The sequence below is a fragment of the Seriola lalandi genome, unplaced genomic scaffold (assembly GCF_002814215.2).
Source record: "Seriola lalandi dorsalis isolate HSWRI2012SDOR001 ecotype SW California unplaced genomic scaffold, Sedor1 jcf7180002054469, whole genome shotgun sequence".
In the NCBI taxonomy this organism is placed as follows: domain Eukaryota; kingdom Metazoa; phylum Chordata; class Actinopteri; order Carangiformes; family Carangidae; genus Seriola; species Seriola lalandi.
Window position 1 is genome coordinate 1,792,756 of NW_019525022.1, and position 15,642 is coordinate 1,808,397.

General features: G+C 41.0%; 1 protein-coding gene across 1 annotated transcript in view; it reads left to right on the forward strand.

Annotated features, from left to right (window-relative positions):
- LOC111658883 (protein unc-13 homolog A-like) overlaps window positions 1-15,146 on the forward strand; it is a 32,044-nt gene extending 16,898 nt beyond the window's left edge. The window contains exons 17-42 of the mRNA XM_023411561.2: window positions 469-696; window positions 927-1,068; window positions 1,267-1,436; window positions 1,610-1,725; window positions 2,343-2,506; window positions 2,740-2,893; window positions 3,193-3,261; window positions 3,507-3,596; window positions 3,952-4,086; window positions 4,173-4,300; window positions 5,040-5,125; window positions 5,306-5,432; window positions 5,528-5,624; window positions 6,522-6,665; window positions 6,809-6,886; window positions 7,352-7,429; window positions 7,518-7,606; window positions 7,703-7,846; window positions 8,203-8,326; window positions 9,000-9,056; window positions 9,150-9,230; window positions 9,840-9,987; window positions 10,434-10,490; window positions 11,307-11,393; window positions 11,522-11,678; window positions 11,792-15,146. Coding sequence (XP_023267329.1) covers window positions 469-696; window positions 927-1,068; window positions 1,267-1,436; window positions 1,610-1,725; window positions 2,343-2,506; window positions 2,740-2,893; window positions 3,193-3,261; window positions 3,507-3,596; window positions 3,952-4,086; window positions 4,173-4,300; window positions 5,040-5,125; window positions 5,306-5,432; window positions 5,528-5,624; window positions 6,522-6,665; window positions 6,809-6,886; window positions 7,352-7,429; window positions 7,518-7,606; window positions 7,703-7,846; window positions 8,203-8,326; window positions 9,000-9,056; window positions 9,150-9,230; window positions 9,840-9,987; window positions 10,434-10,490; window positions 11,307-11,393; window positions 11,522-11,678; window positions 11,792-12,080 — 3,239 coding nt within the window. The 3' untranslated portion in view covers window positions 12,081-15,146. The remainder of the gene's footprint in view (window positions 1-468; window positions 697-926; window positions 1,069-1,266; window positions 1,437-1,609; window positions 1,726-2,342; window positions 2,507-2,739; window positions 2,894-3,192; window positions 3,262-3,506; window positions 3,597-3,951; window positions 4,087-4,172; window positions 4,301-5,039; window positions 5,126-5,305; window positions 5,433-5,527; window positions 5,625-6,521; window positions 6,666-6,808; window positions 6,887-7,351; window positions 7,430-7,517; window positions 7,607-7,702; window positions 7,847-8,202; window positions 8,327-8,999; window positions 9,057-9,149; window positions 9,231-9,839; window positions 9,988-10,433; window positions 10,491-11,306; window positions 11,394-11,521; window positions 11,679-11,791) is intronic.
- The last annotated feature ends 496 nt before the right edge of the window (window positions 15,147-15,642 follow it).

The window sequence follows — 15,642 nt, forward strand, 5'->3', positions numbered from 1 at the left end:
CCTGCTTCTCGCCTCTCTCTTCCACCCATAGCCTTTGCATCCATACTGCTTTGTCTAATTCAGCTCCACAAGGGGTGACTTATCCAATTCCATACTGATTTTGGAGTCAATCTATGCAATGCATAATTCATCGCCCTCCTGTCTCCAAAGAATGTTGTAAGATCTTGGTGCCAAAACATCTGTTGGTCTTTTACACTCTGACTATCTAATTTTTCCTGACCAGATCAGTGGTTAAGTGGATACAGTTTTCACCATAATATTGGGAGGTTTGGGGTTTGATCCCAGGCCAAGAAATGTCAAAGAGTTTCAGAGTTGATCTGATGCTATCTCAACTTAGCACCCAGCTTTAGAGAGATGGATTGGGAGGAAACAAGAGACAAGCTGCTGGGCCTATGGGCCATATTGCCTTGAATATATATTTTTTCTTATTCTTCCTGCATCCCTCTCTTCAATCATCTGTCTCATCAGGAGCTGCAGAGAAGAGCTCCAAGCATGGGGCCGAGGACCGAACCCAGAACATCATCATGGTCCTGAAGGACCGCATGAAGATCAGAGAGAGGAACAAACCAGAGATCTTTGAGCTGATACAGGAAGTGTTTGCCCTCGACAAGTCAACACACGCCACGCACATGAAACAGATCAAACAGAGCGTGCTTGACGGGACCTCAAAATGGTCAGCAAAGATAAGCATCACTGGTGAGCTTTTCCTTATCTGAATTGAGGATTTAAGGATAGAGGGTGACATGCATTGTACAGATTGTAAAGCCCATTAAAGCACATTAGTGAATTTTTTTTTTTTTTTCTTTGGTTACATAAATAAAACTTACTTGCTTTCCATAATTGTTATTTATGATATAGATGTTATGGCAACTGGCAATAGTGCTCTTTTCTTTTGTTATTATTGATGTCTCTTGTCTCCTCCTCAGTGGTCTGTGCTCAGGGCCTGCAGGCTAAAGACAAAACAGGCTCCAGTGACCCGTATGTCACAGTTCAAGTTGGGAAGACCAAGAAGAGGACCAAGACCATCTATGGCAACCTCAACCCTGTCTGGGAAGAAAACTTCCACTTGTGAGTAAAGTGGAAAGAAACAGTTTGAAATGCTGATATAAGTATATATATAACTTTTGGTTATATCTTAGAAAGATTTATTTGACACCCCATTTTTTAACGTTTTTAGATCACCAGAGAACCATGCAGCACTTAGAAATATGTGTATTGTCTCTCATTAATTGACCATCACAACATTTTTGTCTATGCGTCATCCAGCGAATGCCATAACTCTTCCGACCGCATCAAGGTCCGTGTGTGGGACGAGGATGACGACATCAAGTCTCGCGTGAAACAGAGATTCAAACGTGAAAGCGATGACTTCCTGGGTCAAACAATCATCGAAGTCCGCACTCTGAGCGGGGAAATGGACGTTTGGTACAACCTGGGTGAGTTTTGTGAGATAAGAGAAAAGGCAATGGGGAATTAGAGATGGATGAGGGGAGCAGTAAGTCACACAGAGATAACGGAACAAGAAACACATAATTGAAGTCCTTGTCTCTTGTAGATAAAACATATTTCAGCCAACTAAGGAGTATGATATCTTACTTTCATCTGACAGACAAGAGAACAGATAAGTCTGCTGTGTCAGGAGCCATCCGGATGCACATAAGTGTGGAGATCAAAGGAGAGGAGACGGTAGCTCCTTACCATGTCCAGTACACATGTCTACATGAGGTCAGTCTGATTTGAACATCTGGTAGAAACCTAGCAAATGTTGTTGTGATTATTTGCACTCAAAATAAAACATTAAATATGCAAGAGCAACTTTCTATTCCAAGTTCATTAGTTCTAGTCAATTTCACACTAACACAGTCAATCAACTTGTAAATTCCCTGTTTCTGCCTTTGTACTGTGAGTGATTTACATTCTTTTTCTAAAATATAAAATAGCTAACATTAGATTTGTTGCGTTGATTTAGCAGTTGACATCATTAGTCATTTTTTTTGGAATTATTGAGCCATTTTCACCAGTATAGGGGAATTTGGACATCCTGGATATGAGACATGCATGGGCATAGTGTCATATATGAGACTCTCATGAAGTCCTATAGACCATTATATATTTCTCGGTTTTATGTATAAAACTGCAGTATTGTGAGACACAACCTTGAAATCAGTAAAGCACTGGGAAACAGCCTTGGAGATCTGCTGTGTTAAAATGACTGATTTAAACATATTTCTAGTTTTCCATTGCTTTTAACATTGTGCTGTTACATTGCACTAATACAGTTATTACTAAAACTACTACCGAGAAACAAAAACATACTTACCTGACCTTTTGTCTGTGTTCAGCATCTGTTCCAGTACACCACTGAGGAGCAGAACGGAGGTGTAGTAAAGATCCCTGATGCCAAAGGGGACGACGCCTGGAAGGTGTATTTTGAGGAGACAGCTCAGGAGATAGTGGATGAGTTCGCCATGAGATATGGAGTCGAATCCATCTACCAGGCCATGACGTCAGTCCCTCTAACATTACTCCGAATTTTTAACTTTGAAATTTAAAGTAATTGGAGGAGATCAAATCCATAGTTGGAGTCATTAGTTGTGTTCCACTTGCTATCAAAATGGTTCTGCTTTGTGACATGTACAGTTAGATAATGATTGGAGACGGTTTACTTATTCAGCAATACAGGGGTATAAGGAGCAAGTAAATGTACCAAATTTTATTTTTTCCACTTCCATCACACAGCCACTTTGCCTGCTTGTCATCTAAGTACATGTGCCCAGGAGTTCCAGCAGTGATGAGCACCCTGCTGGCCAACATCAACGCTTACTATGCCCACACCACCCAGTCATCCAACAATGTTTCTGCTTCGGACAGATTTGCTGCATCAAACTTTGGAGTGAGTCCCTGAGAAATACTTAATTATACACTATTATTAGAAATACTATAGTAATATTTTGTCCTTTCTCCATAGATGTGACTTAAAATGAAAAATACTGTCTCTTAAAAACCCCTTAGAATTGACTAGCTCTTAATCCCTCAATTTAACATGGCTCCCCCTACTTCTCCAAACATCCAATCAGCTGAGCCTGTTCAGATCCAGCCTTGGATTTGTTTAGTCAAATGGCAACAAATAGTCTGTCAGCTGTGGCATGTTTCTGAGTGGTTTGTTCTGTTTTTGTGTATTTTCCTGTTTAGAAGGAGAGGTTTGTCAAACTGCTGGATCAGCTGCACAACTCCCTGAGAATCGACCTGTCCATGTACCGGGTACTGACTGCATCTCTCTATTATAACAAATTCAAAAACATTTAGTATCTACTATAATTACTGCTAAAGGCTCTTGTTGGCCACATCTCTTTATGCTATTTCTATTTGTACATGCATGGGAATGAAAATGTTGCTGCTAATATATATTTTCTTTGTCTTACTACTTGAAGAAAGAGTAAACTTTTAAACTTGAGTTAACTATTTGTGCAGTTTCTAATCATCACTGTGTGTAAATGTGGTTTCAGAATAACTTCCCTGCCAGCAGTCCTGAAAGACTACAAGATCTGAAATCTACTGTTGATCTCTTGACAAGCATCACATTCTTTAGGATGAAGGTAAGAATGAATTTTAAAAAAAGAGCTTTTCTTTTCTTTTCTTTTCTTTTTCACCTCAGCATGTAAGTCCAAAGTAAACACGGCACAAATTTCCTGCACTTTCTGGAAAGTAGCCTGAGGCACAAACTGAGAATCAGCTTAAAATTACCCTATCCAAACTGAAGCCATTATCATGAAAACTGTGTGTGTTTGGGTGTGTGTCAGGGTGTTAATGTATGGTGGTGCAGTTTGTGCAGCTCAGTGAGTTTATGGTTAAATTCCTACTGAGATAATCCCCTGCTGAGACTCTGTGTGTCTGACAGACACTTTGCGATGTTTTCGATTCAACCATATGTTGTGTAACATTTGTGTTCAGGTCCAGGAGTTGCAGAGCCCCCCCAGGGCAAGCCAGGTGGTGAAGGATTGTGTGAAAGCCTGTCTCAACTCCACCTACGAGTATATTTTCAACAACTGCCACGACCTCTACAACAGGGAATATCAGACAGACCCTGTAAGTCTGTGTGTGTGTGTGTGCAAAGAAGTTCTTTATGGATGCAGTTATTAAGATTTGAATCCATAACCTCTTTCTGTCTCCAGTCAAAGGCAGTCCCTCCAGATGAGCAGGGTCCCAGCATCAAAAACCTGGACTTCTGGTCCAAACTCATCACCCTCATCGTCTCCATCATAGAGGAGGACAAAAACTCCTACACTCCCTGCCTTAATCAGTGAGTCTCTGCTCATAACGTCAGTCTACTTGCTCAAATGTATCATGTAGAGGCAGTGTTGTCAAGGCCAGTTTAGGAGAACCTGTGCTTCATAAGGTAACAATTGTATGGGATTTTGCTTAAGGAACAAAACACAAAAGAATAGAATATGAGGAGGGGAGTGTCAAAACATGAGGGGAAACAGGCCAAATAGTCAAACAAACAACTTTTGTTTGTTTTGGAGTCACAAAGTGTGTCCTGTCAGTTCTGAAATGGGAAATAAAAATGTACTTCCAATATCCAAGAACTTCAGACTGTAAAAAACAAATTATTCCAAGGTCAAAGGATCGATAACAATATTTTTCTGTATTATATTGCTGTTAATGTTTGTTCTTTACATGTGCTCTGACAGTTAACCCTTAGCCCTGTGTGTAGACAGACAAGTAGTTCCTGTAAAGCAGCTTAGGTGGGTAGGGGTGGTTTGGATTTGGATCTCATGCCACATCCCATACTGTTAATTTAATAGTATGATTATGAATTAAATCGAACTCATTGGCTTTGTTTTGGGAGACAATGAGGATAATAATGTCTTGCTAATTTCATATTTTCTCTGATGCATTTTCTTTCTGTGGCTGCTAAAAATACACAGAGGAAACACTGATGGAATTACATAAAAATGACGCTGGGTTATCTTCTTGAATAATGAAGGACCATTACTGCACATAGAGCTGGATTTAAGCCTGAGTACTGCCTCTTCTAGGTTTCCCCAGGAACTGAATGTGGGCAAGATCAGCGCTGAGGTCATGTGGAATATGTTTGCACAAGATATGAAATATGCCATGGAGGGTAAGTTTATTTTTCTATTGTTATGATGGAGAAGACACATGCCTCAAAATGAGAGAGGAGCCATTAGTTTGTGTCAGAGTGTGTTTTGAAGATTTGTTTTTTTTAATATGTAAACTATTTATGGAGATGCGAGGGAGTGGTGAAGTGGGACTTTTCTCACTCTTTCTCTTTGATATTCAGAGCATGAGAAGCACCGCCTGTGTAAAAGTGCAGATTATATGAACTTGCACTTCAAGGTGAAGTGGCTCTATAATGAGTACTGCAAGGAGCTGCCCACTTTCCAGAAGCACGTTCCTGAATATCCAGCGTGAGTATTTTCTATACAGCATGCACAATTTTCCTGCGACATTTGCCTCAATGGCACAAAGACTCATGTTGCCCCCTCCTATTTTTCTTCTGCAGCTGGTTTGAGCCATTTGTCATCATGTGGTTGGATGAAAATGAAGAGGTGTCCAGAGATTTTCTCCACGGAGCCCTGGAGAGGGACAAAAAAGACGGGGTAATTTCTCTTATCTGCATCTTTCACATGTAAAATGCTAGCCTGCTAGAATACTAACGGGGACTGTCACAACCACAGTCTTTTGCTGTCATGCTTCAGCAGGAAAAGGCCTATCTATATTTACCAAAATGTCAAACTATTCCTTTAACAAGCTCAGCTTTCTCCAACAAAGTGTGCAGAAAAATGTGGAGTAAAGAGACTAGAAAAAAAAAAAAACCAGGCGGTCATGTGAGACTAAAGTTTGACTAAAACTCATTGAATCCTGTTGAGACAGCAATAAAATACAAGCTTAAATTTGACCTCTTACATGCAGCATTTATCCCCCCAAAAAATGTATGCATGCATTTCTCATGCAAATTCAGGCACTTCACATCATCTCTCCTGACTCAGCACATTCCAGGCTGAGAAGAGCAGGTTGAAGGCCTCAAGGCAATCAATAATGACTCAATACCAAATGCAAATGGAACAAAACTTCACTGCAGAGAGGAGCAGATGCTACAGCACAAGTCGATGTACACTCACAGACACATACCATGCAGTGACTCACTCTCAGTCTCACTCACACTTATATATCCACACAGCGATAAGGTCGATACAAAACAGCTGAAGATTCTCCAAGCTCATATGTCACAGACCCTTTGGGTCCAATTACTGTTGCCTGAGGCAGCTTCTGCTTTCCTGTGTCAGCAGAACAGCAGTCCCCAGGCCCAGTTGTATACCATAACACTACTCACTTCTGGGTTAATGGCCGACCTGTTAATGAAGGCCCTGCTTCGGTGGAAACCGAACCCATCACTTTCAGTGTCACCTGTGCTCAGATGACTGTACAGCGTCAGCACCACGAAACAGCTTCTTATACTTTTCCCCCTGGACCCGTTCTTTCTTCTCGTTCTCCAGTTCCAGGTCACATCAGAGCACGCTTTGTTCTCCTGCTCAGTGGTGGACGTGTTCTCTCAGCTTAATCAGAGCTTTGAAATCATACGCAAACTGGAGTGTCCCGACCCTCAGATCGTTGGCAACTACATGAAGAGATTTGCCAAGGTGACTTTAACCTCCAAATGTTTACACTTTAACCTTTTCACCTGAGCTGTCACTGCTTCAAAAACATGTTTTAAATATAATTTAAGTGTAATTTCTCACTGTATTAACACTCTCATAACATTAGCTTTATTTTTCTCTCTTAGACCATCGGCAATGTCCTGTTGTCTTATGCTGACATCATAGCAAAAGATTTTCCAAATCATGTCAAGAAGGAGAAAGTGGTAGGTATTTCAAAGTGGAAGACGGATATGTAATAGAATGAAAATTTCGGCTTCATAAAGGCTTTAAGATTAGTTTGGCGTACGTGGTCATGTTGATTAATATCTTCACAATAAACTGCTCTTCAGTGTAATAGCCATGCCCAGTTTGTAGTGTTTCAAAGTGTATCAGGGCTGTGTAATCAGCTGAATGTGGTGTAGGCTTGGGGAAAAGTGGGCTGCACTCCCAGAGAGACCAGGAGCCCCCAGAGGAGCAGTAATTACTCAAAACTCCTTCTTCTGCCCTGCATCACCAAGAGTGTTTTTGCCAAAGAAGCAATAAAAAAGTTAGGAGGAATAACATTGATTGATTACAATAATGTGTGTGTGTGTGTGTGTGTGTGTGTGTGTGTGTGTGTGTGTGTGTGTGTGTGTGTGTGTGTGTGTTCGTGTCAGTGTGTGTAATGATTTTTATTTTTCTTTGTTCAGCCATGTATCATCATCAATAACATCCAGCAGCTCAGAGTTCAGTTGGAGAAGATGTTTGAGGCCATGGGAGGCAAAGACGTAAGTTTCCACAGATGCTGTTGGATTATTGTGATTGTGCTAAAATGACATGACTCTTGTATTATTAATCCCATTCATCCCCTATTAGCTCAATGTGGAAGCTAGTGACTTCCTGAAGGAGCTGCAGAACAAACTCAACAACGTCATGGATGACCTCAGCCGCATCTTTGCAGTCAGGTGGGTGTGTTTGTTTGATTCCCACCTGGGACTCAAAGACGCTGCAACCAGCTTCTCCAACTGATGATTTTCATGTTTGTGTGTGTGGTGTTGCAGTTTCCAGCCCCAGATCGAAGACAATGTGAGGCAGATGGGGGACATCCTAGCTCAAGTCAAAGGTCAAACTGTACCAGCCAATGGCAGCGTAGTTCAGGAGGCCGATAATGTCCTGCAACCCATCATGGACTTCCTGGACAGCAAGTAAGAACATCAGCAATGTTTAAGAATCAACAGAAATCTTTCTCAAAAGTTGGTGTTGAAGGTTTGGATAGATTCTTAGTTTTGGTTACTTTTTCTTTAATCTGATATTTCTTGATCTAAATAAGAAAAAATTGCTGATTTTAAACTATACTTTCATTGCAAAGTTTTTGAACAACATTCAGTACTTAGAGAAATTTGTGGAAAAAAGGTTTATTTTCCTTAGACTAAGCAACAAAGTTTTGATACCAAAACTCAAGCATCGTTCTGGCACTGGTATCAAAAAACTTCAAATAAAGATATGTTTTAGTGCTGCCTTTATATCTCTAACTGAGAGACTGTGTGTTTGTGTGTTTCAGCCTGTCGCTGTTTGCTAAGATCTGTGAGAAGACAGTCCTGAAGAGAGTGCTGAAGGAGCTGTGGAAACTGGTGATGAACACAATGGAAAAAACTATCGTTCTTCCAACACTTACTGACCAGACGGTATGTAATTTAAAAAAAAAAGAAAGACGTCCACTCGTATTTTTTCCCTTCCCTCCTTCCAAATTTCACTGCTTTTCATTGCCGTGTTCCACTGTGACTGTACATTAATCCATCTATCCTGCCATTACCCCATTCTCTCTACTGTCCTTCCTTTCTTAGGTTATTGTAAGTATGTGTGTGTGTGTGTGTGTGTGTGTGTGTGTGTGTGTGTGTGTGTGTGTGTGTGTGTGTGTGTGTGCAGCCTCTGTGAGCATGAAGAAACACTCTTCAGAGGAGCCGTAACACCACCGTCCATAGCCTTTTTCACTTTTTATTATTTACAATTCTTTCTCCCTCTCTGTGGATATCAGTGCATTAGAACTTGATTTAAACGGCTGCACGGTGCACCGGAGTCAATATAACTTGCCCATGAGTCCTGCAATACTGTCTGACAGTACACCAAAGCACTTAAACCATGCTTCTCTCCCAAGACTTACATTATTCTGAATGTCTATTTCGAATTTAGTTTTACTTTTTTACCGTTCACTCTTCAAACTCATTTCTTGTATTTGTCAGCTGCCTGTCCTCACTAAACCTCCTGAACCCACCTCTCACTTTGCAAATCACCCACTGATCCCTGAAAGACCACTCTTTACTTACTGTACTCACTTGTTTGTCTATGTGTCCTTGACAGGGCACCCAGATGATCTTCAATGCTGCTAAGGAGTTGGGCCAGCTTTCCAAGCTCAAGGTGATGAAAACAGAAGGCAGCAGCAGAATGCCTAAAATATGAAAAGACTATGTGTGTATGTGGCACAGACTGACTCCTTTGCTTGTCCTGCAGGAGCACATGGGGCGAGAGGAAGCCAAAGCTCTGTCTCCTAAACAGTGTGCAGTAATAGAGCTGGCACTAGACACTATTAAGGTATCGTATGGTCTGTTACACAAACAGAAAATCTAGCAGGGAAATGAGTGCTCTTGACTCTTACTTTTAAAATATTTTCATTTGATTTTGGTTGCTTAACACAAAGACACATCAGAGGATAAAGAGAGGTTGTGCTTTCCCTGAAAAAAATGACTGAACAATAAAATCCTGCACTCCTTCCTTGAGTTTCACAGTCCACTAACACTCCAGCAAGATGGAGATGACTCTGTGTTTTGAAATAGGAAATATAATTTTGGAAAGTGACAAAAGCCACAGAGAAGTCAAATGATAATTTTTTACTAAGGAGCTTTAACTAGTCATCTATTTTACTTCAGGCTGACATATATATTTGTATTAATACGTATAAATAAACATGAAATAATCAGCACAACTTTGAACACCATAAACATCACCACACTGTTAATGTTTTAGTGTCAGCTTCAGTCTGTCATAGTGTACATAAGTATAGATTTAGAGGTGTTTGAGTTACCAAACCAGCTTCAAGCCATCACGTCTTTGCTTCATACGTCAACAAATAGTTTTGTCAATCTGTCAGTCTGTATGCTTACCGTCAACCCGTCTACAATACCTGTCATATCTGTTACACAGCAATACTTCCATGCTGGTGGCGTTGGCCTGAAGAAAACGTTCTTGGAGAAGAGTCCAGACCTGCAGTCTCTGCGCTACGCCTTGTCTCTGTACACGCAGGCCACCGACAAACTCATCAGGAAGTTTGTCCTCTCACAGAACGCTCAGGGTACAACTATAAAACAGCAATTACACACACACACACACACACACAGCAGGTTCAAACACTTTCACACAAATATGCATTCAAAGAGCTCTACTGCTTATTCTTTCTGTTAATATGGTTTATGGAATTAAATGGTCTTATGGGATTAAATAGAATAACTTACTTACAGTGTTATGTTTGGAGAAAATGTTTCATTCATTGCTTCAATGAGTTACAGTTGCACTACCAGCAGATGTGAAAATACGGTTGGCATTTATATACTGTATATTTAGTTTTACACAGTATATAATACAGCGTATTTTAGATCAGCAAAAAATGAAAAATACTTTAAAAATTCTTGCTCAAGGACACAGTAATTGTCCAGGCCTTTAAACCATGACCCATGCTTTAATCAGAAGTTGTATTAGTGCTTTGATCTTTTAATGCTGCTTTCTTCTGTCTCCTCTCAGTCCATGGAGGGAAAGGGATCAGGTACACGGCAAATGAAGACACACCACCAGAGAAAGGTAAGGTGTTAGCAGTGTTATGTAAAATCTACATGTCCCCCCAAGCAGCCAGCAGCAGCTCAGGCTCATGCTCAGAGATCTCTGTGATCAAACTTTCACCACCCAAAGATAACCGGACACTGTCAGCATTGTTAGCACTTGGCACAACCTTGACTCTCCCTCTGCTTCTCCTTCATCCTGCTCCTTTTTACTTTCCCTTTTCAGCCACTTTTAATCAACTGACTTAAGCATAGGACTGTATGTGGTAGATACAGACTGTGATATATCTAGAGTGCACACCGAAACACAAAACAGCAGACCTGCTCAGAGCTTGAATGTAAAAACTGCAGTGACTGGAGATCAAGGTGAGACTGTCAGATTGTGCCAGCTGATGAAACAGTGCTTCTCTCCAGAAACTTGTGTTGCAGTTTGGATTCTTTCAGTGTCATTTCCTTTTTCTTTTTCCTTCAGTGTCAATAGAGTGTCAAGAACGAATTACCAGCTATTACTGCATTACAATTTGCCATTTGCTCAGCATTAGAGCTGGCACAAAGGCTGCTTTACCCAGCCAAGTCCTGTTCATCTGATTATCATAGAGAACGTGTGTGTGTGTGTGTGTGTGTGTGTGTGTGTGTGTGTGTGTGTGTGTGTGTGTGTGTGTGTGTGGTTTCTGTATGTTTAAATGTAGTTCACAATCAAGCATTCAAGTCATATATTTCAGCTGTACTACATTGCAGACCGAAAAACACCAGTTATGGCCATTCTCAGTCAAATGTGCTCAAAGCAAACACACACTTTCATGGACCAATCAACCCCTCACTGAATATGTCTTTACAGCGTGTGGAGTGGATGCAGTTGGCGAGGTGGTCATGCATGTGGATATCTTACCCCAACCTAATGGAGAACACAAGATCAGTGTCAAAGGTAAAAGAGCAGAGCAGGCTGCATTACGGTCCCATTTTCTAAAACCTTTCAGTTATTCATCTGCTCTGTTGTTCTTCTCCTCCCCTACCTTCCTCCTGTGCTTAACTGATGCTGCCTTTGTCCTCCAGTGGTGGCTGCTAATGACCTGAAATGGAAAGCGCAGGGCTTCAGGCCCTTCGTAGAAGTCTACATCATTGGCCCTCACCTTAGCGACAAGAAGAGGAAATTTGCCACCAAATCCAAGAACAACAGCTGGTCACCTAAGTTCAATGAGAGCTTCCAGTAGTGAGTTTTCACTTTGCCTGCTTCAAATCATTGTCTTGGTTCTTGTTTCAGCCAGATTTAGGTAGTTCAGACATCTTTGCAACAGGTGACCAATGTTTGCTTTCTTGTCTCAGCTCCTTGGGCACTGAGGTGGGACCGGAGAGCTACGAGCTGCAGGTGTGCGTGAAGGACTACTGCTTCGCCAGAGAGGACCGCACTGTGGGCATGGCCGTGCTGCAGGTGAAGGACATAGCCAACAAGAACAGCATCACCTGCTGGCTGCCGCTGGGAAGACGTGTCCACATGGACGAGACGGGCCTGACGGTGCTGCGCATCCTCTCCCAGCGCAACAACGATGACGTGGCGAAAGAGTTTGTGAAGCTCAAGTCGGACCAGCGCTCAGCCGAGGAGGGCCGCAGCTGAGGGAGGAGGAGAGAGCGAGGACACACACGTGTGCACAAAAACACCAGAGACATACCCAATAGACATAGTATTACGCATAGTATAGTACTCATACCCACATAGATAAACGACCATGTGCAATACAGAAGCACACACATGTAAACCCACTATTGTACATATACTGTATCTGCATACATTATGCAACATTTACATTGCAATGGTATCAATGCAAACATGAAGGAATATGTTTATTAAAAAAAATCTGATTTAATTTAGAATATTTCAGCAGCTCAACTCAAACTCCTCAGTTTAAGGTTAGCCTCACGTTAGCAAGCACTTGTCAATCCCTCACTCACTCTTTCCTATAACACATCACACCTTTTATACGCTGTACATTTAGATGTGATATAATGCAACGCATAACAGCGACAAAAACCATGTGAATAGTTTGAGAACGACCACTTTGCACTTTTGCTTCTCTGTGTCTTCAGGAGAGCAGTCCTTGCCTAGCTATGCTCTGTCAGTCTGTCCGTCTGCTTGCCTGCCTGACTGTGTGTCGTTCTTCCAGTCCGTCTCTCCCCTCCTCTCCCCCGTTGTCTCTGCGTAGTCTTCCCATGGTGTGATGTGTTGTGTAAGTTGGAGTGGGAGCGCAGATCTAAGATCAGCTTCCATGATGCCCATGAACCCAAATAGAGAAAAACACACAACAACACTGACCTAAGATCAGTGTCCAGGGGCAGCATCTCTGCTAGTCTGTCTTGTAATGTACTAACGTCCTGCATGTTGACCCCAGGAACACTGTGATTCACTTTGCTGTAACCAAGGCAACCGCTCCCCTCCCACATAAAAGATGGGTGCCTCCAATATTTGACCTGTGTGAGCATGGTGTATATAACCCTGGTCCCATAAGGTTTTATAAATCAGACCTGATTCACCTTCATAATCCTGGAGAAAACACAGTGACAGTGGGACTATGCTGAGCCTGATATGTGATGTGTTGATAAAGGTAAAAGTTGTGGCCACGATGTGCATTTATTTTGAACCTTTCTTGCTTCACATCACGACAAACGGAGCAATACCCTAACGTCAAACACACACCCCCCTAGAGTGCACATTAACTCCAAAAAGGGCTACAGGATCAGTGGACTGGGATGTCAGTTTACACACTAACACAGGCTGTCTGTGCTTCTGTTGGCAAAGTGACCACAGGGTTTCCCCAGCTGCTCTGCAACAGACACACCGCCACACTGCAGACACGCTACCATTCAGAAAGTCTTTCATGAGTGACTCTGTGGAGGAACTTGAAATGAATCCACATGAAGCCTGAAAGGACACACCCGGGGAACACTTCCCTCCCGATCGACTGCACACCTATCTAAACCCATCTCTATAAGGCAATAGTGGTTTGTTTGTATGTTCACTGAACCTCGTGGTTTTTATGAAGAACAAATCTTCTGTGAACACTGCTGTGTCTTTTGTTAATGTGTGCGTGCATGTGTGTGAAGGTGTGTGAGGTTGTGTGTGAATGTGCGTGGGCTGACTGTCACACCTGCAAAATGGGCTCTGAGATTGTGAGCAATATATTGTACCTACATACCCAAACTGTATGCGCTGTCAGTATAACTACAGGAGCACCAACTGCAATATCCAGATCCAAGGAATGGGAAACTTATGATTCTTTTTTTTTAAATTTGTAAATCACTAAGATATTTTATTTATGGACTCATAAAATCCCCATTCCTTTTTGAAGTGTGCACGCTTCTTCTCATATATTTTGGATAATAGAGAAGGAAAGTGTTTTAATTACTATTTGCCTTTAGTAGGACCAAATTTGCACGAACCAGAGTTCATGTTTCTTTGTTTGTTTTTAAAGAAAGAAGCCATCAGAGTCACCGCCAAGCATTTATGGTGTTCAAGTATTAGTCTCGTCATGTGTTTTGACAAACCCCTTTACCTTTCACTGCAAAAAGGTGAGCAAACACTCACAGTCGTAGTTCGGCTCGTCTTGTTGTGTCTTTGTGAAACGTAATGATGTTGGTGACAGTGAATACATGCCGCAGGAGGTTTTTCCTGCCGCTGTGTCGAGCTACATCAGACATCACTGCTGGCCTGTCACATGTTGTCTTTGCTGAATACTGTTGAATGCTACCAAATACAAATCTTGTGAATGTTATTAATCCTCAGCAGAGCCTTCTTTCCATGATCAAAGGGATGTTTAATCCAAACCCACGATTAGCTTGAGAACACCAACTCATGCCTTTTGATTTAAGCCTCCAAATTTTACTTAAATCAATGGGTCATGTGTTCAATCGTGCTTGATTTTTTATTTTTTATTCTTTCTTTTTTTTGTTGGGTGAACCAGTCTTTTAAAAGGAGCTTTCCACCCCAACTTTTGTGAAATGTAACACACAGTGAAGTTAAATCATGTTCATGTGTTGTCTAAGTAATCCCAGGGCTCAAGACAAACCTTGACATGTCAGGTTGTAGCTGAAAAAGCAACAAAAATAAATAAAAAATAACACGAGTGATCGTCTAGTTCAGGACTCGTCGTTTGCCTACTTCATGTATTTACGCATACACACACCACTGCACACATACACAAACACATACACACACACATCTACACACACCCATCTCTGCTCAAGCACAAAAGGGCACATGTAAGATGACACACATGCATGCATGCACGCCGACACAACTCTGTGGAGACCAATGATGCCCACCCTGTGAATAGAATCAACTTACAATTGCATGAGGGGAAACTTTATTGTGCCAGCACGTGTCTCTTTGATGTTTCTTGACTTTTTATTTTCCTTGTTTTTAATTTCCGAAGCTATGTAATGATTACTCACCAATGTTTTTCTTTTGTGTGTGTTTTTCAAAAAGGCTTGTGAATATGTCTTCTGTAACCAATATGAATGTAGTGTGAACACAGAACTCGCATGAGAGAATTATTTTCTACTAAGGATGTTTCTAATTTGTTTCTTATCATTATTGATTGTTCTTTAATGAGGATGAAGTGGAACTGGAATGCAGCCTGATTGCGATCTGCTTCCTATTAAAAGGACATTTGTGTCACAATCTAAACGTCTTATTTATTATTCTTTCTCTGATACTCCACAACCACATTACTGCAGTTGGATTTGTTTTTATTGGGTTAGTATATCTAAACCTGATTAAAGTGTCAAATATGTTAAAGTTAAGGAACACATTAATCATCAACGTATAATAAAAGTCTGAAATAGACAGGTGTTTATAATAGATTAGATAGATTAGATTTTAACATAAAGAACCGGCCCAGACCTTTATGTATATAGAAAGCCTATATATATATATGTCATAGTATAATAAGGCACAAAAAGTATAAGCATAGTAAGACATAAAAATGTCACAGTATTGTAAGGAATAAAGATGTCTAAAGAAAGTCATAGTATAGTAAGGCATCAAAATGTCAAAAAACGACATAGTATAGAAAGACATGAAAATTTATAAAAAACGTAAAAGTATAGTAAGGAATTAAAATGTAAAAAAAAACGTAGTATAATGCGGCATAAAAATGTCAGAAAAAAGTCATAATATAGTA